Source organism: Taudactylus pleione, unplaced genomic scaffold, assembly GCF_031769625.1.
Source record: "Taudactylus pleione unplaced genomic scaffold, aTauple2 ptg000017l, whole genome shotgun sequence".
NCBI classification, from domain to species: Eukaryota; Metazoa; Chordata; class Amphibia; order Anura; family Myobatrachidae; genus Taudactylus; species Taudactylus pleione.
This window is the reverse complement of record NW_028284419.1, coordinates 12,400,820-12,428,369: the sequence shown is the minus strand read 5'-3', so window position 1 is coordinate 12,428,369 and position 27,550 is coordinate 12,400,820. Positions and strand designations below refer to the sequence as shown.

Sequence of the window (27,550 nt, the reverse complement as noted above, 5' to 3'; positions counted from 1 at the left end):
CCCTATCCTTACCCATATCCACCACCTTTACCATCTGCGCAAACCTCACAACACCACATGTCTTCACCCAAAACACGAACCTGTTTTAACTGTAAACAAACAGGACACTTAAGTAGAAACTGTAGGGAAACAGTAAAAACAGTAAAAGGAGAAGGGATCCCACATCAGGGAAGACCTAGATATCCCCATAAGGGATATGCATAGAGGCCAGCAAATGTTCAGCAGGCACCATCTCCAATTGTAGTCGTAAATGCTTTATTGGAGAATGGTAGCCAACGCTAGGGATCAGGTCATACCTGTAGTCTACAGCTGGTCAGGTTAACGGGAAGTACTAGGGAAGAACCGGTCATGATGGTTGATGTAGCTGGTACTGAATATCCTTTTCTTGTAGACACAGGGGCGACCAGGTTGGTGATAAAATCTCCCATTAATTTGCAGGTGACCAACGAGACAGTACCAACAATGGGCGTAACAGGTAAAGTGGAACATTATCCTTTAACAAAGTCCACAGAGGTTACTATTGGGCCGTTGCATACAGGCATTCTTTTCTCCTGGCTGCTGCAGCTCCTACTAACCTACTGGGCAGAGACTTGTTATGTAAGATGGGATGTGTTATATATTGCACCCCTGATGGTGTATTTTTAGATATCCCAGAGAGAATGGTATACGAGGTGTGGGATATTTTAGACACTCCTCAAAGGATAATGTATCACTCTACCATTTTAAATGAAACTCCATCACAGGTAGATGAAATGTTGTCCCGAATTCCAGATTCCCTTTGGACTAAAGATGGACAGGACACTGGATTAATGGCAAATGTAAGCCCAGTAATGGTAAATTTAAAAAGCGGAATGCAAGCTCCAAAAATTCCCCTGTACCCACTAAAGCAATAGGTAGAATTAGGGGTTTTTCCAATAATTGAGCGATTATTGCAACAGGGAATTTTAGTTCGTACAGCTAGTGTAGCCAACAGCCCCATCTTTCCAGTGAAGAAGAGTGGTGGGAGGGGTTATAGGCTGGTACAAGACCTTAGAGGTGTTAATAAGGTAGTAGAGAGCCAATTCCCCGTAGTGCCGAATCCAGCTGTCATTTTGATGCAAATCCCACCACATGCAACCCATTTCACTGTCATTGACCTCTGTTCAGCTTTCTTCTCTGTGCCTCTCCATCCTGACTGTCAGTATCTATTCGCATTTACATACAGAGGTTTACAATACACATGGACATGATTACCCCAAGGTTTCATAGATAGCCCCAGTATCTTCTCCCAGGCATTGCACGACTGTTTTCAATCTTTTCAACCTGCCAATGGATCTGTTCTAATTCAATATGTGGACGATTTATTGCTATGTTCTGACTCGTTTATGTCATGTTTGAATGATACTAAACTTTTGTTACTTCATCTCTCACAAACAGGACACAAGATGGCTAAGGACAAACAACAGCCGTGCCAATCCAGAGTAAAATATTTGGGACACTGCCTAACCCAGCAGTTACGACACCTCACAACAGATAGAATCCAGGCCATACAAAACATGACACTGCCGCAGAATCAACAGCAAATTCGTACCTTCTTGGGAATGTGTGGATATTGTAGAATGTGGATACCAGGTTTTTCTATTTTGGCCTCACCTTTACAGGAATTAGTCTCTTCCTCAAAGCCCGATCATGTCATACACACAGAGGAATCAGAACAGGCTTTCCTTACTCTTAAGGATAGTCTGACAAGAGCTCCTGCATTGGGAATACCTGATTATGAAAAACCTTTTGATTTGTATTGTACGGAAGCCGATGGTTGTGCTGCAGGTGTCCTTACACAAAAACATGGTGATGCCAGTAGGCCCGTAGCATACTCCAGTGCCCAATTGGACACGGTAGCAAGATCACTCCCCACCTGTTTGAGAAGTGTAGCAGCTACCGCTCTATTGGTGAGTAAAAGTGAGGACATAGTATTGGGCCATGATATGATTGTCTACACTCCACATGCTGTATCTGCTCTGTTGAACTCAGCTCAAACCAGACACGTCTCCTCGGCTAGGTTCACCAAATGGGAACTAGCTCTAATTGCTCCTGCAAATATTACTGTTAAACGTTGCAGTACACTGAATCCAGCAACATACCAACCATATGTACAACATGATGTACAAAGGGTGGAAGGAGAGGAGTTGTTGGCGGGAGGTGAGTTCGGCAGACATAATGATACGCACGATTGTATGACATATCTGAATCAGACCTTCACTGCTAGACCTGACATACATGACACACCTTTAGAGAATGTGGATGTAACTTTTTATACGGATGGGAGTTGTCATAGACAAACAGACACAGGTGAATTATGTACAGGTTATGCTGTTGTAAATGACACAGACATCATAGAAGCTAGAGAGCTAGTAGCACTGACTAGAGCATGTGAACTGGCAGCAGGCAAATCTGCTAACATTTACACTGACTTGAGGTATGCGTTCGGGGTGGTGCACGATTTTGGGGCTCTATGGCGTCTGAGAAATTTTATGACAGCAGCAGGCACACCAGTTGCACATTCCCGACACATAAAACATCTTTTAGAAGCAATCCAACTGCCCAAAGCAGTTGCAGTAATTAAATGCAAAGCCCACACATGTGAGGATGACCCGGTGTCACTGGGCAACAACAGAGCTGATGAAGCTGCAAAATGGGCAGCAGGGTTAAAAATGTTTTCTCCAACTGAAACAATTATGTCATTTCAAACTATTGATATGCTGAAATTAATGGAGATGCAAAATTTGTGTTCAATCCAGGAAAAGTCCATTTGGAAGTCCAAGGGATGTTGGGCAAGAGTCCTCTGGGCTCTGGAGGGATGGACATGGTAAGCCTGTAGCCCCCAAGGCATATTACCCCTGACTGGCTGAGGCAGCACACGGTCTGACCCATCTGGGTAAACAGGGTATGTGCAAGTTGGTGAGGGCATACTGGTGCGCACCAGGTTTTTCTTCACAAGCAGAAGAGATAGCAATGTCCTGTTTGACCTGCTTGAGAAAGAACATAGGGAAAGCGATCCCTACCGAACCATCCCACATTCCACCGACTGACGGACCTTTCCAGGTGATACAAATTGATTTCATCCAATTACCACCCTGCTGGAACCTTAAGTATGTATTAGTGTGAACAGACATATTTTCTAACTGGGTTGAGGCCTACCCAGCGGCCACTAATACTGCTGCATTTACTGCCAAGAAAATAGTCTAGGAATTTGTATGCAGGTACGGTATCCCTAAAATCATCGAGAGTGATAGGGGTACCCATTTCACAGGTAATGTTTTTCAAAATATGTGTAGGCTGATGGGTATTAATAGTCGACTTCACACCCCCTACCGACCGCAAGCCAGTGCGAGAGGATGAACGGGACTATTAAAAATAAGCTAAGTAAAATCATGACTGAGACTGGACTAGGATGGCCAGAAGCGTTACCTTTGGTCCTACATAGCATAAGGACCACTCCTAGATCTCCTCTGAATCTGTCCCCATTTGAATTATTGTTCGGTACACAACCTCATTTGATTATAAGTCCACAGGAAGATCTAAAGGGTAACAACGAGGTAACTGTGAAGTATCTAATATCAATGAGTAAGCAGTTAAAGCAACAGCAGCAGAAACTGAAATTGTTGTCTAATGATATGCCTGAAATGAACTGTCATGATGTTGAACCAGGAGAATATGTAATGATCAGAAATTTATTGCGTTCAGGTTGTTTGACTGATCGGTGGGAAGGTCCGTACCAGGTACTGCTGACAAGTACTACATCTTTGAAGGTGGCCGAGAGAGATACCTGGGTCCATTCCACTCACAGCAAAAAGGTCAATCAACCGGTGGAGAAACAAGTCGGAGACAAGGCTGATAGCGTGGACCTGTCACTCGCGAGCTTGTTCTGGGAGGATTGAAAAGGTCGTAGTAAGATACCAGAACTGAGAGAAATTTGCAGGTCTTGTTGTGACAATGGACGGGCCTGCTGTGTTCATTTTCATATTCTCTTTTAGAGTGTTCAACATCCTGGTCAGTCCGGGGATATCCAGTGTCTGTGATGGGGGACCGATTGAGGAAACGGGAGCTGATGGCAGTGCTGATGGAGTGGAATCAGGAGGAGTGCAATGCCAATCAGGGGAGTGTCTTTCCAATCTTAGTACAGTTATTGTTAAAAGAGCTGTCATTCCGGATACTCGAGGAAGGTGTGGAGGTTTATCATCTGAAGATTCCTGTATTTGTGAGCTTTGTGGGTCCCTAGTTGATGAGAACTGTATCCAACGGTGCCAACCTAAATATAATCCGTACTGGGGTAGGTATCCTCTAGAGGATTATCATAGCATGGTAGGCAAAGTGTTAAATCAAACTGATTGCTGGGTGTGTTCACATGTGCCCCAGGGACAGCATAACGTAGGGTTGGTGCCATTTCCGCTGAATATCACGGAAATTTTAGAATTGCAAAAAGGGAAAACATTGGATGGAAAATTTCTATCATCCAAACCACCTCATTTCAAACTCTATCAATTCCAAGTAGATAGATCACTTTTGTGTCTAAACTTAACCAACCCCAATAAACCCGGGAGTTGGGAAGTGACAGGGAATAATCAGACGATGACCTTCTCACAAAGAGCTGATAATGAGTCCATAAACCATGATCTGCTGCGCTCCATTAAGTCTGGTGGGAAACATTTTAGGTATCGGTATACATTGAGTTCCACCAAAGAAATTATTGGTAAGGTGCCAAATGGTTATTGTGCTAAAATAATACAGCCAGAAACTTGCATGTACCAGATGGAAGAACCAGAAATAGGATTGTTTGCAAGGGAAATGTGTTTAATGATAATGATGCATACCATTCCTTATGTTCTCCCTGATAATGTATATTTCATCTGTGGAAGAAAGCGTATAAATGGCTCTCTCCGAGTTCCGAAGGTTTGTGTTACCTGGGAAGAGTAGTCCCAGAAGTTATGACCCTCACACATGTTGAAATGCTGGGTATACATAAAAACACACCGTCACCATATCTTCACACACAATATGAACACAGAGGCAAAAGAAATATGGTACCTGGTGATATACATAAAGCCACTCAGTTAATCAGTGAGAAAACTGGCTTTCAAGTTCTGGTCGCATTGGACCCCACCAGGATCGCTCGGGGTACATTAAATTTTAGATATATCCAGGAACTTGCTAAATTAATAGATAATATCACCGAGATGTACGATGACACATTCAGGTATACAGGGATAGAATTGCAAGCGTACAAGAAAGAACTGGTGCAACACAGGCTAGTGTTGAATTATTTAACTGCTGTTACTGGAGTGTATTGCGTAACATTGGCCACCCAATTTGGAGTAAAATGTTGCACCTATGTCATCAATGATACCAGCGACCCTAAGGAGGTGACAGACCGGAAGATGGATGAAATTCTGCAGCTAAAATGGGAATTTCGCAAGAACCATAACGCTTCAGTGGCTGAAATAGGGAAGAAGATAGAAGGATGGGTTTCATGGCTGAACCCAGTGAAATGGTTCTCAGGTGTAGGGGAATGGGTCCAGGAAGTGATCGCCAGCATATACTTATAATCCTTATACTGATTGTCATCATAATAATTGGCATATGCGTCCGGTGGGTTCCAATTGTGTTGAAGTGTGGAAAATGTAAAAACAGAGTGAAACGAAAGAATGAAACTATGATGGTGGTCAGTAATGACAATATGTATACCGAGGTAAATATAGAACTGCATTACAACCCTGAACTGGGAAATGCAATCGTTTGATGTATTATATTTAGACATGCATAGAATGTATTATTGAAATGTTATTCATAGAACACCTCAGATAAGTAAAGTTTCAATTCCCCTTCAAGACTGCTTTTATAAGACTGGTGCATTCCCACACCTTTCACATGATCTTCCAAGATCTGCGGTGTGCGTATAATAGTAGTTTTATGTCCCCACCCAGAGATGCATTATTGATGGACTAAGAACCACCTTGTGCCATCCCATAATAACACCAAATAATATGTAAATGTAAGCCTAAATTAAATTCTAATAGCAGATTGTGATAGCATGTTGTTTGTTATCAAAGGGTGGAGTGGCGAAGCTGCATAATTGGCTGAGACAAGTTCAGTTTAAAATTTAATCGCAGCAACGCCATCTTGCGACTGGCCGCAAGACGCCATCTTGAAAATGAGATCGCAAGATGCCATTTTGCGAATGGCCGCCTAAGCGCCATTTTAGATAAACTCACATTTTAGTACATGTGGCGATAATACTATTAGCACCATGCAATTGCATTTTTCACCATATCACATACACACATTAATACACACAATTCCGCTGTTAACTAGTCGCATATTAGCGAATGCATAGGACTTTGTATGAAACCACTGTTTTATTAGCTTTATGCGCACGCATCTGCCCCAAGTTAACTAGCATCCTTATATCAAACCCTCAATACCCACACATTACATATTCACACATAAGGTTCAATAAGCTTTAAAGTATATGATTTAAGTTGGTTCAGTTAGTTTAAATGCTGACAAATAAAGAGATTTGAAAACTAAGGTATTATACATGCTAAACAAGTCGTGTTTGGTCTTGTATTGATGCGTTCTCTTTTTACAGTATTCCGGTGTTATCGGTGGGGAGGTCGCATCATGCAAACTCAAGTTATGGATCACAGAGCCTACAAGCAACAAAATGTATATTTCATGAACAACTGTTAGAATGTTGCAGGGGGCGTGAAGAGGAAGACCCCCAGCTGTTAGAGGCAGGGAGAGTCTATTTGAACCAGCCTGTTAAATGTGCTGTAACAGATGCTTCTCCCCTGGGAACCAATGACATCAGCAACTAACTTCCCTATTGTCCTGTTTATTCTGGGGGGGTATAAATATGTGTGCATGAACGCTGGTTCTCAGTCTTCGTGCCGAATGCTGTATGACTTGGGATCTCTTGCTGATGCCTATCTCTGGGTCCGGAAGCACCTGCGTATGTATACTGTACTTGGGTTTGTATAATTTTCCTTTTGCGCTTGTAACTGTCTGAACTTTTACCTGAATAACACTTGTGCTTTGGAACCACAGATTACACGTCTAAGTCTTTATTTATGGTATGACTGCGTACGCAAAATAGCGTCATCCTCAGAAGATATAGGCAGGATATTAGAAGGCATAGGAAGGTGTGTATAGAGGTTCTGATCCAGTATCGTTACCACACGTATATATTATATATCAATATAACATAAATGGAGGACCAATCTTTGTCCCCTAAAAATAAAATAAGGAAAGATCAAGAACCACTTCCTCCTAGTGCTGAAGCTGCTGCCACAAGTCATGACATAGACGATAAAATCCCATCAAAGTCATCTGCCAAGGTCAATGCCCAATGTCATAGTATAGGGCATATAAAAAAATCCCAAATTACAAAGTTCAGGAAAATGACCTTAAAAAAACATTTAAATCATCTGAGGAGAAACGTAAACTTGCCAATATGCCATTTACGACATGGAGTGGCATGGAACGGCTAAGGTCTTTCCCTATGTTCATGACTAGTGGTTCAGCTTCAGATGACGATGGAAGCTCTCCTCCCGCTACAAAAATCAAATGAGTTAAGCTGGCAAAAGAACAGTGAAGAATTTTGCATTCTAAGTAGATATCACAAATCCCCAAGGAGAGTCCAAGTGTGGTGGCGGTTGCGATGCCTGACCTTCCCAGCACTGGACGGGAAGAGGTGGCTCTTTCCACCATTTGCACACCCCCTGCAAGTGCTGAAAGGAGCACCCACAGTCCACTTGCTGATATGCAAATTGAAGATGTCACTGTTGAAGTACAACAGGATGAGGATACTGGTGTAGCTGGCGCTGAGGAGAAAGTTGGCGAGGAGGATTCTGATGGTGATGTGGTTTGTTTAAATCAGGCTCCGGGGGAGACAGTTGTTGTCCGTGGGATGAAAAAGCCCATCACGGTAATGCCTGGACAGAAGACCAAACATTCCACCTCTTTGGTCTGGCAATATTTCTATCCAAATCCAGACAACAACTGTCTTGCCATATATACCATATGTAAAGGTGAAATAAGTAGGGTTAGGGATGTTAACCAGCTAGGAACATCCTCCCTTATACGTCACCTGCAGTGCATTCATAAAAAGTTACTGTCAAGTTCAGAAACTTTGGCTAAGACCGTAAGCAGTCCAGGGACACCTAAATCCCTTTGTCCTGTTGTATCCAAGTGCCTGCAAACCACACCGTCAACTCCCTCCTCATCAATTTCCTTCTTAGTCAGGATCGGATGTAGTCCTGCAGGCCATGTCACTGGCATGACTGACTTTCCTATCCAGGATTCTCCCGGAGGATCCTGCATTGCTACGCCTACTGCTGCCGCTGCTGCTGTTGCTGCTGGGAGTCAATCATCATCCCAGAGAGGAAGTAGGAACACCACTACTTTTACTAAACAATTGACCCTCCAACAGTCCTTAGCGAGGAGGATGAAGTACGACAGCAGTCATCCTGATGCAAAATGGATAACTGAGGCCTTGACTGCTATGTTGGTGTTAGACGTGCATCTGGTATCCGCCATTAGTGCAGTGGGATTTAGACAATTGATGGAGGTAGTGTGTCCCCGGTACCAATAGATTCCACTTCACTAGGCAGGCGATACTGAGACTGTACAGAGGCGTCAGAAAAAGTGTCCTCAGTGTCCTGAAAAATGAGGTTGTACCCAATGTCCACTTAACCACGGATATGTGGACAAGTGGAACAGGGCAGACTAAGGACTATATGACTGTGACAGCCCACTGGGTAGATGTATCACCTTACGCAGCAACAACAGCAGCATCACCAGTAGCAGCAGCTCAGAAACGCCAGCTCGTTCCAAGGCAGGCTACGCTGTGTATCTCCGGTTTCAGTAAGAGGCACACCGCCGAAAAACCTCTTAGAGAAACTGAGGGAAATCATCGCGCAGTGGCTTACCCCACTTAGACTCTCCTGGGGATTTGTGATATCTGACAATACCACCAATATTGTGCGGACATTACATCTGGGCAAATTCCAGCACGTCCCATATTTTGCTCACACAATAAATTTGGTGGTGCAGAATTTTCTGAAAAACGACAGCGGCGTGCAGGAGACGCTTTGGGTGGCCCGAAAAATTTCTGGCGACTTTCACCATTCAGCGACTGCGTGCCGAAGACTGGAGCACCAGCAAACACTCTTGAACCTGCCCCGCCATCACCTGAAGCAAGAGGTTGTGACGCGGTGGAACTCAACCCTCTATATGCTTCAGATGATGGAGGAGCTGCAAAAGGCCATTCAAGCCTATACATCCACCTATGACAAAGGCAAAGGAGGGGGTATGCTCCTGACTCAAGCGCAGTGGAGAATAATTTCCGTTTTGTGCAAGGTTCTCCAGCCCTTCGAACTTGCCACACGTGAAGTCAGTTCCGACTCTTCCAGCTTGAGTCAGGTCATTCCCCTCATCAGGCATTTGCAGAAGCAGCTGGAGAAAGTGAAGGAGGAGATTAGATGGAGCGATTCCACTCGGCATGTGGGACTTGTCGATGAAGCCCTTCATTCGCTTTCCAGGATTCCAGGGTGGTCAATCTGTTGAAATCAGACCACTACATTTTGGCCACCGTGCTCAATCCTAGGTTTAAAGCCTATGTGGTGTCTCTCTTTCCGGACGACACAAGCCTGCAGAGGTGCAAAGACCTGCTGGTGAAAACACTGTCAGCTAAAGCGGAACGTGACACGTCAACAGCACCTTCTTCATTTTCTCCCGCAACTGGGGCTGCCAGGAAACAACTTAGGTATCCTAAGCAACCCGCTGGTGTTGATGCAGGGCAGGCAGGACCAAGTTTGGACATCTGGTCCGGTGTCACAATCCTGGCTAGTTTTTACCTTTGCTTTGAGACTTACCTCTGCCAGCTGCTCCATGGATCTGTGTTTGTAATTCTCCTGGGAGATCTGCTCTGGCTGAATCATGCTGGCTTTGTCAACTCTGTGTGTGCAGACTGCTCTACTCCCCACACTGATTAATCACCTGGACTCTGCTCTGTCTGTGAGCATTGCTAGTCTTAATTGGAATCACAGGTGTGGTCCTGATTCTCAAGGGCTGCAGAGATGATTACTCCCTCTGCATGTTGTGCCTTGCTCCACTCAGAATGCCACTGCCATACCACCTGTCTGTATCCACCAATTGCTACCAGACTCTAGGTATACAGATCCTCATCTAATAGCACTCAGTGCTTGAACATCTCGTTACGTCCCGTGGTGTACAACTTGTGCTATAGCTGTACCTCTGAGTACCAGTGTGTCCCAGGTTCCTGCTGGTTCCTAGACCAGTGCTATCTGTAAGCCTGCTGCGGTCAGCTATCCATGCTACCAGCCTCTCACCTACGGCTCCCAGGCCACTGGAAGTAGCTTCCATGCTACCAGCTTCTCCACACAGCTCCTAGGCCGCACTAAGTAGCTTCCACGCTACCATCTCTCACCCACGGCCCCCAGGGTGCACCAAGTAGCTTCCACGCTGCCATCTCTCACCTACGGCTCCCAGGCCGCTCCAAGTAGCTTCCACGCTACCAGCTTCTCCACACGGCTCCCAGGCCACACCAATTAGCTTCCACCCTACCATCTCTCACCCACGGCTCCCAGGCCACACCAAGTAGCTTCCACGCTACCATCTCTCACCTATGGCTCCCAAGCTGCTCCAAGTAGCCACCCAGCTACCAGCATCTATCCACTGCTATCCTGCCGCTCCACGTAGCCACCCAGCTACCAGCATCTACCCATGGCTATCCAGCCGCTCCACGTAGCCACCCAGCTACCAGTGTCTACCCATGGCTATCCAGCCACTCCACGTAGCTACCCAGCTACCATCTACCCACGGCTATCCAGCCGCTCCACGTAGCCACCCAGCTACCAGAGTCTACCCACAGCTATCCGGCTGCTCCACGTAGTCACCCAGCTACCAGCATCCACCCACGGCTATCCAGCCGCTCCACGTAGCTACCCAGCTGCCAGCGTCTACCCACGGCTATCCAGCCGCTCCACGTAGCCACCCATCTACCAGCATCTACCCATGGCTATCCAGCCACTCCACGTAGCCACCCAGCTACCAACGTCTACCCATGGCTTCCCAAGCCACAACAAGTAGCTTCCACGCTACCATCTGTCTGCAAGACCATCTACTAGTAACCCGACCAGCTCAGTCAGCCTTCCTGCCGGTCCCAGTCCGGTTCCTCCAAGTCCACTCACCTCACGGCTCATTAGCTGCACCAAGTAGCTTCCGTGCTACCATCCATCTGCAAGCTCATCTACTGGTACCCCAACCAGCTCACTCAGCCTAGTCCGGTCTTTCCAAGTTCCTTCTGGTCTCATTCCAACGTCTGAAGTTTCCAGTTCCAGTCACTCATCACCAAAGGCAGTTCTCACTGCTACCCACTTCTTATATTAAAAGAGCTATTCATGTTACCCATGGTTCCAGTCCAGCCGGCCTCCAGTGATTCCAGTTCATCACCTGATACAGGTAACTCACTAGCACCAACTGTGACAGTATGTTCAAGCCTAACGATGGGGGCGGATCAAGCACCCAATCCTGGATCAAGTGCATTCCGTAACCTAATCACTCGTTTGGATTCACAGGAGGCGGTACAGCATCGAGTACTACAGCTTCTGCAAATTCTGACTAACCGGCTAGATGATACCCAAATCTTACCTGAACCCATAACTACTTTCCATCAACTGCTGGAACAGCTACAGGCTCTACTCAGCAAAATCGTTCAGCTCATTCCTGAATTTCTTAGAGTTACCTCTGTCTCAACTAAAAATTATGTCTTGGAATCTCTAAGAACCAAAGATTCTTCCTTGCCAAGTAAAGTGAGACATCGAAGTTACCCGCGCTCTGTGGCTGAACGCCAGCGGCATAAAGATTTACATCTCTGTCGCTATTGTGGAGCTTCTGACCACTTTATCAAAGGCTGTCCCCTTTGCAATTCCAGCAGTATAACAATGTGTCAACATCTCAATGCCAGTTCCGGTCCTGTCCCGGATTCTGCCTGTTCCGGTCCCAGCCCGGATTCTGCCTGTTCCGATCCCAACCCGGATTCTGCCTGTTCCGGTCCCTGCCCGGATTCTGTCTGTTCCGGTCCCAGCCCGGATTCTGCCTGTTCCGGTCCCAGCCCGGATTCTGCCTGTTCCGGTCCCAGCCCGGATTCTGCCTGTTCCGGTCCCATCTCGGATTCTGCCTGTTCTGGTCCCATCTCGGATTCTGCCTGCTCTGGTAGGGGACTCCAGTTGGCAACCCCAGGAGGGGTCTCCAGAGTCTCAACCCCAGGAGGGTCCTCAAGTCTCGTAACCCAAGAAGGGGTTTTGAGTCACTCACCCCAGGAGGAAGTCTCTGTCCTCGCATCCCAAAAGGGGGGTTTATGTTCCATACCCCAAAAGGAAAAGTCGAGTCAGTTTCCCCAGAAGGGGATTTTGGGTCCCATACTCCAATAGGGAGTGTCAAGTTCTGTACTCCAGGAGGGGACCTTAAGTCTCTCACCCCAGGAGAGGGTTACAAGAATTATGCCCCAGGTGGGGGTCTCAAGTCTCACACCCCAGGAAGGGGCCTCCAGTCTCGCACACCAGGAAGGGGCCACAAGTCTCACACACCAGGAAGGGGCCTCAAGTCTCACACCCCAGGAGGGGGTTTCAAGTCTCGCACCCCAGGAGGGGGTCTCAAGTCTCGCACCCCAGGAGAGGGTCTCAAGTCTCGCACCCCAGGAAGGGGTCTCAAGTCTCACACCCCAGGAGGGGGTCTCAAGTCTTGCACCTCAGGAGGGGGTCTCAGGTCTCGCACCCCAGGAGGGGGTCTCAGGTCTCGCGCCCCAGGAGGGGGTCTCAGGTCTCGCACCCCAGGAGGTGGTTATCAGGTCTCGCGCCCCAGGAGGGGGTCTCAAGTCTCATACCCCAGGATGGGGTTTCTAGTGCTATTCCCCAGGAGGGGAATTCAAGTGCCTCATTCCAGAAGGGGATCTCAAGTCTCGTACCCCAGGAGGGGGTCTCAAGTTTCGCAGCCCAGGAGGGGGTCTCAAGTCTCACACCCCAGGAGGGGGTCTCAAGTCTCACACCCCAAGAGGGGGTCTCAAGTCTCACACCCCAAGAGGGGGTCTCAAGTCTCACACCCCAGGAGGAGGTCTCAAGTCTCATACCCCAGGAGGGGGTCTCAAGTCTCATGCCTCAGGAGGGGGTTTCAAGTTCCAGTTATCAGGGAGAACCGTCTTATACTACAAAATCCGATCCTGGTTCCTGTTCAGTGTCTCCTGCTAATATCGTTCCAGAGGACAACAGTTCCTGTAGTCTGTTCTCAGCCTCGATTGTTGAAGCTGCTGTCTCTGGCTCCTCAGGACTCCTTCCAGTTCCTTTAGTTAGTCCAAGTACCAAACAGCTGTCAACTTCAGTTGTTTTGACTCCTCATCAATCGGAGCATCCTCAAGTCTCTTCCAGCTCTGCACCTGAGTGTGCTCCACAATCCTCGAGCACACAAACTTCATTGGATACTCCAGGATGCATATATTTCGATGGGGACTTATCGCAATACTTTGCATTACTGAAGCATTATGCTGCAATCATGGAAGCAGATCCAGCTTGTGGTATCACTCCTACCAAGTTTACTAAGTACCTTTTCGCTTCCTTTAGAGGTAAGGCATTGGACTGGGCCAACCCTTTCATCGAGTCAAAAGATCCTGAGCTTCTAAGTATGAAAACTTTCAGTGAAGCTGTTATTAAAGAGTTTGCTCTTAAACCTGTCAAACGAAATTCTAGTGAAATTCTCAGTTCTGAAAATCAGTCCAAGCAGTCTGTTGGTTCTACTAAGGAATCATCCTCTGTTGAGTCCTCCACTTCCCTGAAATCCGAACAAGGTCAAGTTTTCAAGGGCCAACGTGCTGAATTCGAAGCATCCAAGGAGAGTGGTGCTATAGAATCGGCATCCCTGAACATGAGATGTGCGCCCACCTCCTTGTCCTCTTCATACTGCAGTACCTCCCAGAAAACCATCAAAAATGGTTATATTTCGCTTAGTTCCTCCCAGGAGTCCTATCATTGGTCAAGTCCTACTAAACCTTCCATTTTACCTTTAGATACTGACTCGGAGTCTGAACTCGATCCTGCATATGATAATTCTCCATTCCCTGAAAACCATCTGTCATTTGACCCTGTCCTTTCCAGTCATGTATTTCCACGGGAGTTACAAGAGGTCCCATGTCTGTTGGCTGGCACAAAACGTTCTCGCAGCAGAAAGAGGAATCGACAAAGGTCTTGAATCATTCCCTTTGAAGAATTTCCACTCCTGGTATCCCAATAAATGTAAGAATTTAGAAGACGTCTAAAGAGATGTTTCAAGAGAGATGATGTCCCTATGTTTGAAGCTCCTGTAATGTCATGTTTGGAAGAAAGTTTTTCAGTTTTCCGGGTGTCTCATTTTTTCATGTTCTCCTATGTATTTATTTGGGTGTTTGCAGTCCACCCATGAAGAGGGGGGTACTGTCACAATCCTGGCTAGTTTTTACCTTTGCTTTGAGACTTACCTATGCCAGCTGCTCCACGGATCTGTGTTTGTAATTCTCCTGGGAGATCTGCTCTGGATGAATCATGCTGGCTGTGACAACTCTGTGTGTGCAGATTGCTCTACTCCCCACACTGATTAATCACCTGGACTCTGCTCTGTCAAGGGCTGCAGAGATGATTACTCCCTCTGCATGTTGTGCCTTGCTCCACTCAGAATGCCACTGCCAGACCACCTGTCTGTATCCACCAATTGCTGCCAGACTCTAGGTATACAGATCCTCATCTAATAGCACTCAGTGCTTGAACATCTCGTTACGTCCCGTGGTGTACAACTTGTGCTATAGCTGTACCTCTGAGTACCAGTGTGTCCCAGGCTTCTGCTGGTTCCTAGACCAGTGCTATCAGTAAGCCTGCTGCATTCAGCTATCCATGCTACCAGCCTTTCACCTACGGCTCCCAGGCCGCTCCAAGTAGCTTCCATGCTACTAGCTTCTACACATGGCTCCCAGGCCGCACCAAGTAGCTTCCATGCTACCAACTCTCACCCACGGCTCCCACGCCGCACCAAGTAGCTTCCATGCTACCAACTTCTCCACACAGCTCCCAGGCCGCACCAAGTAGCTTCCACGCTACCATCTCTCACCCACGGCTCCCAGGCCACACCAAGTAGCTTCCACGCTACCATCTCTCACCTACAGCTCCCAAGCTGCTCCAAGTTGCCACCCAGCTACCAGTGTCTACCCACGGCTATCCTGCCGCTCCACATAGCCACCCAGCTACCAGCATCTACCCACAGCTATCCAGCCGCTCCACGTAGCCACCCAGCTTGCAGCGTCTACCCACGGCTATCCAGCCACTCCACGTAGCTACCCAGCTACCAGCGTCTGCCTACGGCTATCCAGCCGCTCCACATAGCCACCCAGCTACCAGCATCCACCCACGGCTATCCAGCCACTCCACGTAGCTACCCAGTTGCCAGCGTCTACCCATGGCTATCCAGCCACTCCACGTATCCACCCAGCTACCAGCATCTACCCACGGCTATCCAGCCGCTCCACGTAGCCACCCAGCTACCAACATCTACCCACGGCTTCCCAAGCCACAACAAGTAGCTTCCACGCTACCATCCGTCTGCAAGACCATCTACTAGTAACCCGAACAGCTCAGTCAGCCTTCCTGCTGGTCCCAGTCCGGTTCCTCCAAGTCCACTCACCTCACGGCTCATTAGCTGCACCAAGTAGCTTCCATGCTACCATCCATCTGCAAGCTCATCTACTGGTACCCCGACCAGCTCACTCAGCCTACTTGCCGGTCCCAGTCCGGTCCCTCCAAGTTCCTTCTGGTCTCATTCCAACGTCTCAAGTTTCCAGTTCCAGTCACTCATCACCAAAGGCAGTTCTCACTGCTGCCCACTTCTTATATTAAAAGAGCTATTCATGTTACCCATGGTTCCAGTCCGGCAGGCCTCCAGTGATTCCAGTTCATCACCTGATACAGGTAACTCACTAGCACCAACTGTGACTTCCGGACTGAAGGACCTGGCAACAATTTCTGACATGTCTACTGTGTAGCCTATATACCAATACCTATGGTATTTATTGCAATATCTACACTCTAACACAATTATTGTTACCCCAAATTGTATGTGTGGGGTACTTTGCAGAAATTATCTTTTAATATGTTCGCCTAAGACCTTATGTGTACCTGGTATATATTTTATTATTAATATTAAAAGTTATATTTTATTTCAATCTTAAGAATTCATATATAAGTGTGCCCCAAGAATAGCCTTACTTTTTCTTTTTCTAATAAATATGTCTACTGTCACTGCATATGATACTGTCACCATATACAGAATGGTGGAGGAGTACATCGGTGACAGCATCCAAGTAGGCATGTCAGACACTCCGTACCTGTACTGGCAGGAAAAAGAGGCAATTTGGAGGCCCCTGTACAAACTGGCTCTATTTTACCTGAGTTGCCCCCCCTCCAGTGTGTACTCCAAAAGAGTGTTTAGCGCAGCCGGGAACGTTGTCAGCTATAGGCGTAGGAGGTTGCTTCCACAAAATGTGGAGAAGATGATGTTCATAAAAATGAATTATCAACTCTTCCAGGGAGACCAGCCTCCAGGACATACAGAGGGATCTGTGGTGGTGGATTCCAGCGGGGACGAATTAATACTCTGTGCGGATGAGGATGTACACAACACTGAAGAACGTGAGGAATCGGTGGATGAGGAGGATGAGGACGACATCTTGCCTCTGTAGAGCCAGTTTGTGCAGGGACAGATTAATTGCCAGCTTGTTTTGTGGGGGCCCAAAAGAACCAATCATTTCAGCCACAGTCGTGTGGCAGACCCTGGGGCTGAAATGATTGGTTTGTTAAAGTGTGCATGTCCTGTTTATACAACATAAGGGTGGGTGGGAGGGCCCAAGGACAATTCCATCTTGCACCTCTTTTTTTTTCTTTGCATTATGTACTGTTTGGTGCCTAGTTTTTCAAACTGCCATCCTGTCTGCCACTGCAGTGTCACTCCTAGATGAGCCACGTGTTTGTGCCGCCCACTCGTGTCGCTTAGCATAGTCATCCAGCTACCTTGGTGCAACCTTTTGGACTAAAAACAATATTGTGAGGTGTGAGGTGTAGACTGGAAATTACTGGAAATTAAGGTTATTGAGGTTAATAATAGCATAGGAGCAGAAAAACCAACACATTCTGTGATTTTAGCTGTTTTTATGTTTTTTTTAAAAAAAAATACAGATCCAAAACACAAAACCCAGAACCCAAAACACGGAAGGGTGGTTTTGGCAAAACCAATCCAGATCCAAAACACGAAGAAAGATCCAGATCCAAAACCAAAACACAAAACACGAAAAGTGGCCGGTGCACACCCCTAATTGTTACCATACAACCGTTGTGATCCAGCTATATGTCATTTGTGTTTTTTATATTAATTTAAATGTAATAAAATCCATATTTTTTAATATGTAAGCCCTATTCTCTAGAGTTTGTCTTACACTATGTATCTGCATATATGTTTTTGGATTTCAGTGTTTGGAAGCCGGCAATCGTACTCCCCAAAGAAACCCAGATAGGAGGACTGCGGCTCTATGCAGCGTGAGTATGGTATGCTCCTTTTGAGTGATGACACATGAAGTCCTGATGATGAAAGCTCTGATCTCTACATAAAGAAACCTTTATATGTGGAATCTATATTACTTTCCTGTGAGTTGGGTATGCAATGTTCTATTGTCACAGTTACAAGCTAGACATCATCACTTATGGGTGGTGTTCACCTTTGGCATTTTTATACTTACTATACCATTGAATTCCTAACCTCGGTCCTCAAGGCACACTAACAGTCCTGGTTTTAGTGATATCCATGATTGTGCACAGATCAGGGCCTCCCCCTCCCAGAGTAATGGCCCAGTAGTAATGCCTCCCCTCCGAGTAGTGCCCTCTGTAGTAATGCCTCCCCCCCACGAATAATGCCCCAGTAGTAATGCCTCCCCCCTGAGTAATGCACCCTATAGTAATGCCTCCCCCCCACGAATAATGCCCCAGTAGTAATGTGCCCCCCCCAAGTAATGCTCTCAGTAAGCCGCTTGCACTAAAAATATATATAAAGCTCATTATTACCTTAAGCTAAGCCCCGTGTCCACTGCAATCCGATAGGCTGCTCCTCTGCACTATGGGAGAGATATCATGATGTCTCTCCCATAGTGCACTGTGTGAGCCGGAAATCGGGGCTCAGGAGTGAGCTCCATCCTCCGACTCCAGTTGCCGCTGCGGGGAGGGAGCCGGGCGCCCGCTGGTTACAATCTCAGCGGGCGTCTGGCAAACGAAGCCTTCCTGCGGCGCCGGGGTTAGGTTGGCCGGAGGAGGCGGAACTGGTTCCGTCTCCTCCGGTCCACTTTAACCACAATAGGTGTGGGGGCCCTTAACGTGTGGGGGCCCAGGGTCGATCACCCCTGTTGCCCCCCATTAATCCGGCCCTTGCACAGATGGTTAAATCAAAATAACTGAGGTACTAATTAAGTCACTTTTGGTTGGGAACCCCTGTACAATACCATGATGTGTTCTTGTGTTTTTCTTTTTACATCAACATCATGAGACGACGATGAGCAAGAACAAAAGGACAGACTACTGTTTACCACATATTGGACTCACTATTGCATGCTTTATTTTGGACATTTATTAAGTATTACTTACCTTTTTTCAAACTTTATTGAAACTTATTGATATCTGCATGGACTTTACCAAGCGCTGTTACCTATGAAATTGTTGTATATAGTGCTATACTCGTTCATTTACAAAACTCTGACCCTATTAAATTTGCCCTTAATATACATCATAATGCACAATTATGGAGAATGCAAAGTTTCCATATTTTATTTCTCCAATTACATTTAATCAATAACAAGTTTTGATAGAGTATACAAATTTTTAGTTTCAAACTTGTCTTTTCCAAAACTAACTTATATTGCTGTTTAATATCACAATGTAATTTGATTTGTGGTAAAAACTATTTAATCAACATAACATCACTTTTCAGATATAAATTGATTTTTTTTGTAAAAAGTTCCGGTTTATGCAAACCCACTATTCTGTTGCACAAACATATTGTTAATTATTCCTATGCTACAAATTTGATGTGTAGCACCACAAAAAAGGCTGTTTTATATAAGATCTTTTTGTACAGTCAGGTGCATAACTATTGGGACATTGACAGAATTTTCATATTTTGGCCTCTATTCACCACCATAATGGCTTTGAAATGGAACAAACAAGATGTGCTTTAACTGCAGACTTTCAGATTTAATTTGAGGGAAATTACATCCAAATCAGGTGAACGGTGTAGGAATTACAATGGTTTCTATATGTGCCTCCCACTTTTTAAGGGGCCAAAAGTAATGAGGCAAACTACACAATCCTAAATCTAACTTTCATTTTTTAATACTTTGTTGCATATCCTTTGCAGGCAATTACAGCCTGAAGTCTGGAATGCATAGACATCACCAAATGCTGGGTTTCATTCCTGGTGATGCTCTGCCAGGCCTCTACTGCAAATGTCTTCAGTCCTGCTTGTTCTTGGGGCATTTTCCCTTCAGTTTTGTCTTCATCAAGTGAAATGCATGCTCAATTGGATTCAGGTCAGGGGATTGACTTGGCCATTGCATAACATTCCACTTTTTAGCCTTAAAAAACTCTTTGGTTGCTTTTGCAGTATGCTTTGGGTCATTGTCCATCTGCACTGTGAAGCGCCGTCCAATGAGTTCTGAAGCATTTGACTGAATATGAGCATATAATATTGCCCAAAACACTTCAGAATTCATTCTGCTGCTTTTGTTAGCAGTCACATCATCAATAAATACAAGGGAACCAGTTCCATTGGCAGCCATACATGCCCACACCATGACACTACCACCACCATGCTTCACTGATGAGGTGGTATGTTTTGGATCATGAGCAGTTCCTTTCCTTCTCCATACTCTTCTCTTCCCATCACGTTGGTACAAGTTGATATTTGTCTCATCTGTCCATAGGATGTTGTTTCAGAACTGTAATGGCTTTTTTACATGTTGTTTGGCAAACTCTAATCTGGTCTTCCTGTTTTTGTGGCTCACCAATGGTTTACATCTTGTGGTGAACCCTCTATATTCACTCTTGTGAAGTCTTCTCTTGATTGTAGACTTTGACACATATACACTTACCTCCTGGAGAGTGTTCTTGATTTGGCCAACTGTTGTGAAGGGGTTTTTCTTCACCAGGGAAATAATTCTGCTGTCATCCACCACAGTTGTTTTCCGTGGTCTTCCGGGTCTTTTGGTGTTGCTGAGCTCTCCTGTGCGTTCTCTCTTCTTAAGAATGTTCCAAACAGTTGATTTGGCCACACCTAATGTTTTTGCTATCTCTCTGATGAGTTTGTTTTGATTTTTCAGCCTAATGATGGCTTGCTTCACTGATAGTGACAGCTCTTTGGATCTCATATTGAGAGTCGACAGCAACTGATTCCAAATGCAAATGCCACACCTAGAATCAACTCCAGACCTTTTACCTGCTTAATTGATAATGAAATAATGAGGGAATAGCCCACACCTGTCCATGAAATAGCTTTTGAGTTGATAGTCCCATTACTTTTGGCCCCTTAAAAAGTGTGAGGCACATATAGAAACCATTGTAATTCCTACACCGTTCACCTGATTTGGATGTAATTACCCTCATATTGAATCTGAAAGTCTGTAGTTAAAGCACATCTTGTTTGTTTCATTTCAAAGCCATTGTGGTGGTGAATAGAGGCCAAAATATGAAAATTCTGTCAATGTCCCAATATTTATGCACCTGACTGTATGTTAAAAATACTCTTTAATACTGCAAACATATCTTGTAATAGATAATCTATTCTACAACAACACAAATGTCATTTAAGAAATCTGAATATTTTATGTTTACATTTGTAAAACATTTTTTTGTTTATTATTATTAATAATAATAATAATAATTATTATTTATAATAGGAAACAATTATGCTACAATTAGTGTTACAAAATTAATTTGTAACAAATAGTAATTTATTTTGTGACAAAACAACCAATAATATGCAAGTTAATGCTTACATAGATTAAATGAATAAATGACAGATGAAACACTGTATTTGTGTACCTGGTGCTCTCACTTAGCTTCTTTTTCTACTTGCCATTGTAGCATTTTATTACTTGTATTGAAAATATTGATGATGACATAATTTCAGATTTTTATTTGAACCATTTACCTTGTGGCTTCAACTTTATAATTTGATGCTATGTAATAGGGCTTGTCTAAATTGTATTCATCAAAGATGCCCCATCGGAGATGAGCCCATTCATGTACAAACACTCTCCCTGGAAGGAAACATTATTTTGAAAAAGTATTATGAAAACCTACATACAAGGAAGTAAAATTGAAGCAGGAAGAAGAAGAATATTTAAGACTATTTTAAAGTGGCTCCTCTTGCAGAACTTAACAATTACAGTAGCTTTTAAGTTGATCTTAACTTGTTGATTACTGACTTTAGGTTTCATATGGACTTGGATGCATTTCAGGCAAAATGCATTGACTACGCCATGAGATGCGGCTTGATTGTATTAATAGTAAATGATAAAGTTGTGGCACTCATTTGATACACAATATAGACTGTCTGTCTGTGTCTGGACAATTAATTAATAAATAATATAGTTACATTTATCATATAAAACACAATAAGTTTCAGGCACAAGTCCAAACTGAAAGTACTAATTAAATCAGGTTAAATGAAATACAAACATGTTTTTTTTACTCTTGATAAAATCAAATTGTGCAGACTGATTGCAAAAAGCAATTATATAACAGGAATAGACTGCAGCTGCCACACTAATATTTGTAGTAGTATCACATGGAGGGATAAAGCCATAAGTTAGTCAAATTGCATCAAAGGCGCCTCTTGCTCCTGCAATTTGCCTCCAAATCTACATAGGCAAAGATGTGTGATAATTTCCTGTGCATATGCACAGTATAAACAAGAGCAATTAGCACCAGATAAAGTTACATTCAACTCTATATAAGCCCCTTCATGTACAGTTCTATACCTCTGCTAAGTGATGCAAATAGTATGCACAAGCAGCTTCTGCTGATTAAAATGATATGTTGCATGTCTATATTCTGTGTGCGTCTGCAGGTGTATCTACATGCAAAATGCTACGTTACAGTGTCACATCCGCTGACACTGTAACGTAGCATTTCATATACAGAAAACACCTGCAGTTGCAAACATAATATAGGCATGCCGTATATAATTTTAATCAGCATAAGCTGCATGTGCATCCCATTTATATCACAGTGCAAATGACACATTTAAAGGTAAAAAGGTGCACAAAAAGATGCTTGGAGTTACCGAGTCACACAGGCTTATGCGTTATGTGTGACACCACTTCTAGTGCATGGAGGATAGATGTATGTGGACACATCTGTATGCATCCAAATTTAGGAAGGTATAGAAGGTAAATAGAAGCTTGATATAGTTATAACCACACTCCATACTAGGTAGGTTCCAGGTGAAGTGCAGAGGGCATGGTGCCATGGTTATTAGTATTATGCAACTGGTGGTAGGGCAATGAAAAAGCAATTTACAACAAAACATGTCATCATAGTCCCATCCTGCCTACTTCACTGGGGTAGTGTTCGGTATCCGGGAGAGCTAACTACTCTTCTGGGAGGCCAGGAAAACTCACATTTGGGAGCTGCCCAGAGATCTGGAAGAGTAGACAAACCACCCAGTGTGAATGGACCTAGGCCATGTTAGCTAAAGTAACTCATAAAGGCCTCTCTATCAAAGGCTGACATGCTAGCTTTTGTCTACATTTCAAGAAGTGTACTTTTATTATTTTTAAATTCAATATATTTCATGCATAGAATTACATACTAGGATAATAGATGATGTGACAACCAGTATCTTGAAAGGAGAATGCACATTAAACCACATTAAACTGCCTAATACTGAAATCTCCAGCACTAATTTTTATTTAAAATAAAGCAACATAAAAACAAATTTCATATTTAACTCTTAAGTTTGTATACATCATGGTTGTGTAACAAAACACAATTAAAAAGTGTAAAGTGAAATTATGATACATAAAATAACAGATATTGTTTTCTTTACCTCGAGTCCCATACACTGAGATAAGTTTGTCATCAGTCATAAAGTCAGGAGTCAAATGAATGAATTCGCCTTTTTCCCCACATCCTCTATATTGCTGAGTATATGGGTCATCTCCATATGCTAGTGAAGGACTTGCAATTTTAATATCTGCCTGATAGTAGGAATAAAATAAAAAATTAATCTAGTGAAAATACATTTAGTTTATTACAGTATTAAGATAATTCCTCAATGCAAAGACCCTCCATTTTGTTTAACATACAGTATCAGTATGAGCTCTAAACAAACCCTGATGTGTGATATCCATCCCAATACCTTTAATCATATGATTGCTCCCAAACCAAAAGAATAACTCATATATACCCCTTTCACAAACATGCAAACATGGATTGGACCCGGTTTTGAACCCGGGTCCGACCCAGGTCAGACCCGTGTCAGGGCCTTTCACATGGCTTTAATAACCCGGGTTATTCCCAGGTTATTGCAGATTTGGTTCCTTTTAACTCAACCCAGGTTGCCCATGTTAAAATAGTGTGATGTAATTTTGAAAGGATTTTATTGGCTCACAATTATGATGACGTTTTCAGTAAAGAAAAGGAGGGGCTGGGGAATGCTTGCAGTGCAGATGACTATGTCACAGGTCTGCAGTATGGCCAAATGCATTGGCACACAGCTCAAAGAACTTCCAGTCCATGCGGGCAGCACCACTGCGATTTTCTATTGTGGTCGTTCACCTTATGAAATTGCTTCTACAGTGCCTTCACCTTATTGACGACCTGCTGTTGGCTCCTGATGAATCCAGATGCAGCCAACATTTTGCTGATGTTGCGATAAGTTATCACATCCTTGACAATGCCAGTTATCTGTTTACATATTTCTTCCTCATGCCTGATCCACAGCAACTCCATTACTTCTTCATCACTCCAGTTTGCCATGATTCCTCCAAAGTGAAAGTAAAGTGCAGTATAGTACACTGTGCTGTCTATATATAGCTAATTAATAGCTGCCTTTTCCCCAAAGTGTGCAGTGCAGGGCAGTAATGTAAATACAGAGACATGTGCTCTGTGTGCAGGCTGGTCAGCTGACTGGAAAAAGCCAATCAGCACTATTTTCTCAGACCCTGGTAGAATATGCCGGCCCTGATACAGAGAGAGTCCGTCTGAAAAATCAGAAGTTCCATTAGCTGATGGTTTTGTCCACGAGTGCACTCGATTTTGGATCAACCCCACAAGAATAATGGAACCAAAATAAAGGTACCACACTTACACAAGCGGCAGAGGTAGAAATCTTTACATTTCACAAGAAGTGATCTGTTTAAGCAAGCATTGTTACTACCCCTCTGCACTGTCTCTCACACCACCGGTGCTATTCGTACCATGTTTTAAACTTTGAAATAATTATCTTACAAGAACATAAAAAGAGAAGATCATATTAACGTTATTACACTGAAAAACTGTCACTTATTTTCTTTACTTAATACAATACTATGGATCATCAGAGTGGTGCATATGTACAAACCTATCCAGTACCCTGAAGTTCAGAGAAAATAATAAAAATATAGGAGAGGTTTATCTTTTTCTATTTTTTCAACTCATTAACACTGCTATCAGGAACTGGCAACAGTATCTGGCAATTTTAACAAGACTTGGCAACATTGTTGCATATCAGTCCAATTTTGACACTGCGGATACATAGGGTTGGAATTTATTATACTCATATGTGTTTTGTGACCTACAACTAATGTACGAGGTTTTATTGAATTGTATGCTTGTTTTAGTTTTGATTTATGCTATTAACCTATTTCATTTTTTTTGTAGTTTATTTTATTTTCATTTAATTCAATTTATTTTTATCTCTACCTTTTATTTTTTCATACCCTATAATTTACAATATAGATTTATTTCACTTTAGTGTTCCTTTTTTAGTTTTTGATATATTAAACTGGTCTTTTTAACATCCGTGTTTTCATTTAATTATTTAGGACCTTTTTGATGATATCAACATTCACCTGTGTATAATTTTGTCCTTTAGAGATAGCGCTCCTCTCATGGATGTATTTAATTTGTGGATTATTTTTACATTCACTTCATTGTTTAGAAAACACACATATGTAATTTACAATACATCTTCATGTATATATAAGCAGCACACAGTAACGCCGATGTACAGCTTTCTCAAAATTAGGGGCATATGTATCAAAGCTTGATGTGAGATAAAATTGTGAGATATATATCACCCACCAATCAGCTTCTAACTTACATTTTTCAGGCTGTGTTTGAGAAATGATAGTTTGGAGCTGATTGGTTGGTGATATATATTTCACAATTTTATCTCACATCAAGCTTTGATACATATGCCCCATAGTCTTCAGAAAGTTGCTGAAAGCGAAATGCGCATGGGCGTCCCTGTGTGCTGTTTATACATATGATGATGTTTTATTAGTGTCTTTGTCTGTAAGGGTGCTGCATATTTCACCCTTCTTTGTCCTCTGATCACCAATTTTAACAATGAAAACCACTGACAGCTTCAATGCCTGGCTCAGTCTCTACAGCATTAGCTTTGTGTGACTGGTTGCTGGTCTGTGTCGCATACATTTGTTTGTCGGTAATTGTGGACCTAGATCTGCACCATTTTGCAAAGTGGTTGAGCTCACCACAGGCATTATATCATTTATTAAATGCAGAATATTTATTACACTCACATGAATGACGGTTTACTTTCCACAGTTCACAAAGCTTGTAAGTTGCTGGGGATGATACTAGACCTGGCATACAAAAATGTTCCTTTTGAACTCTCATGCACTGCTGTTGGATTGTTCATGTAACTTGCAAATGTTTATGGAGGTTTCAAGTGTAAGCTCTTATTCAGGTAACAGTTACAGTTACATTTGTAATTATGCAATATTCACATTTTTTTGCAAGCAGTTTAAGCCTAGCAACATAGGACTGAACACTTTAATTGGTGCTTAACACAGCTGAGAGAAAAGTATGCCTGTCCATTATGACAATTTATCTTCACTGATAAGAATATTTAATAAAATTTTATAAAATGTTCTGAAATGTTTGTTTATGCAGAGGGGGAGGATAATGAGGATCCTGAAAAGCTTATCAGAAAAACCTAATCCCCCTTCCCACACCTTTAAACCTAACCCTCCCTAGGCGTTGCCTACCCCTAACCTCCCACAGGTGGTGCCTAACCCTAATCCCCCCTCCCCGCAGCCTAACCCTTACCCTCCACGGTCGATGCCTAACCCTAACCCACCCAGGCAGGTCCTTAAACCTAACCCACCCATCCCTGGCCTAACCCTAACCCACATACTTACCTTCGGGATGCCAACATCGGTATCTTGATCCCTTCGGGATGCCGGCATCTGCATTTTGATGGGCGTTGGGATTCCGGCGTCAGTATCCTGATCCGGGCTCCTGTGCACAGTAATGCACTGCTAATCGCAGATTCCCATGTTCAGGGATCTGCAAATGTGCAGGACCTATTCTGCGCATGTGCAGAACAGGTATGCAATCATGCACGCAGTCTGGCAGCAGAATATTAGTGATTGACAGTCTGCTGATATTTCAGGGTGGGGAAGGGAGGGTGATGGCCTTTGCTCCTCAAAATTGAGGCATGTCACCGCCATATGGGGGAAGTGGAGAGGCCAGGATCTCTGATGACTGATAGAGATTTATGGCCTCTTCTACTTTTCTGTGACAGCCGGCTTGCGTGACCCCATGGTCACTCAGCAAGACAATGAGAGCGCAGATGATCCAATACTGCATCCAAAGAAGCATCACAGATCAGTAATGCATGCAGGACGCATGATGCCTCCTGCAGTGATGTGTGGTGAGGTAAATGGATGGGGAGGTACTGGTTAGTATAAGAGCCAGATTTACAGATACCTATATAAACTCGATGGTACATGTGGGCATTATACAAAGGTGCTTGACATTTGGTGTGTTTTGATCAGGGATGTGTGGAAAAAGTAGATAGGGGAGGCAGTGCCTCACCTGTCATACACTTTTTACTCCAGAGTTTTGACTATAAAAATGATTAGAACAATACAAAGAAGATATTTATTATATTTTCTTTATATTTTTCTTATAATTTTTAGTCAAAACTCTAGAGTATACCTAAGTTTGTCAGGAAAGGCTCTACCGCACCTGCCTCACCAGACTGCACATCACTGGCCCTCTGCTACATTATCATATCAGTGCTATTGCAGCTGCTACCATGTTAACAGCTGGATTAGCCTCTGCGTCCTCTGATGAATCAGGCCCTAGGTTGTTAATTCATCAAGTGTTTGGTTTACATGAAGTGTATTGCCTTAAAAATAAGTGTGATT

The 27,550-nt window shown here is 43.9% G+C and overlaps 1 protein-coding gene across 1 annotated transcript in view; it reads right to left on the bottom strand.

Moving 5' to 3' along the window:
- LOC148540811 (calcium-activated chloride channel regulator 4A-like) overlaps positions 1 to 27,550 on the bottom strand; it is a 149,213-nt gene that overhangs the window by 107,734 nt on the left and 13,929 nt on the right. Inside the window, exons 3-4 of the mRNA XM_088481970.1 lie at positions 23,218 to 23,368; positions 21,316 to 21,424 (exon numbers count right to left, since the gene is read on the bottom strand). Coding sequence (XP_088338096.1) covers positions 21,316 to 21,424; positions 23,218 to 23,368 — 260 coding nt within the window. The remainder of the gene's footprint in view (positions 1 to 21,315; positions 21,425 to 23,217; positions 23,369 to 27,550) is intronic.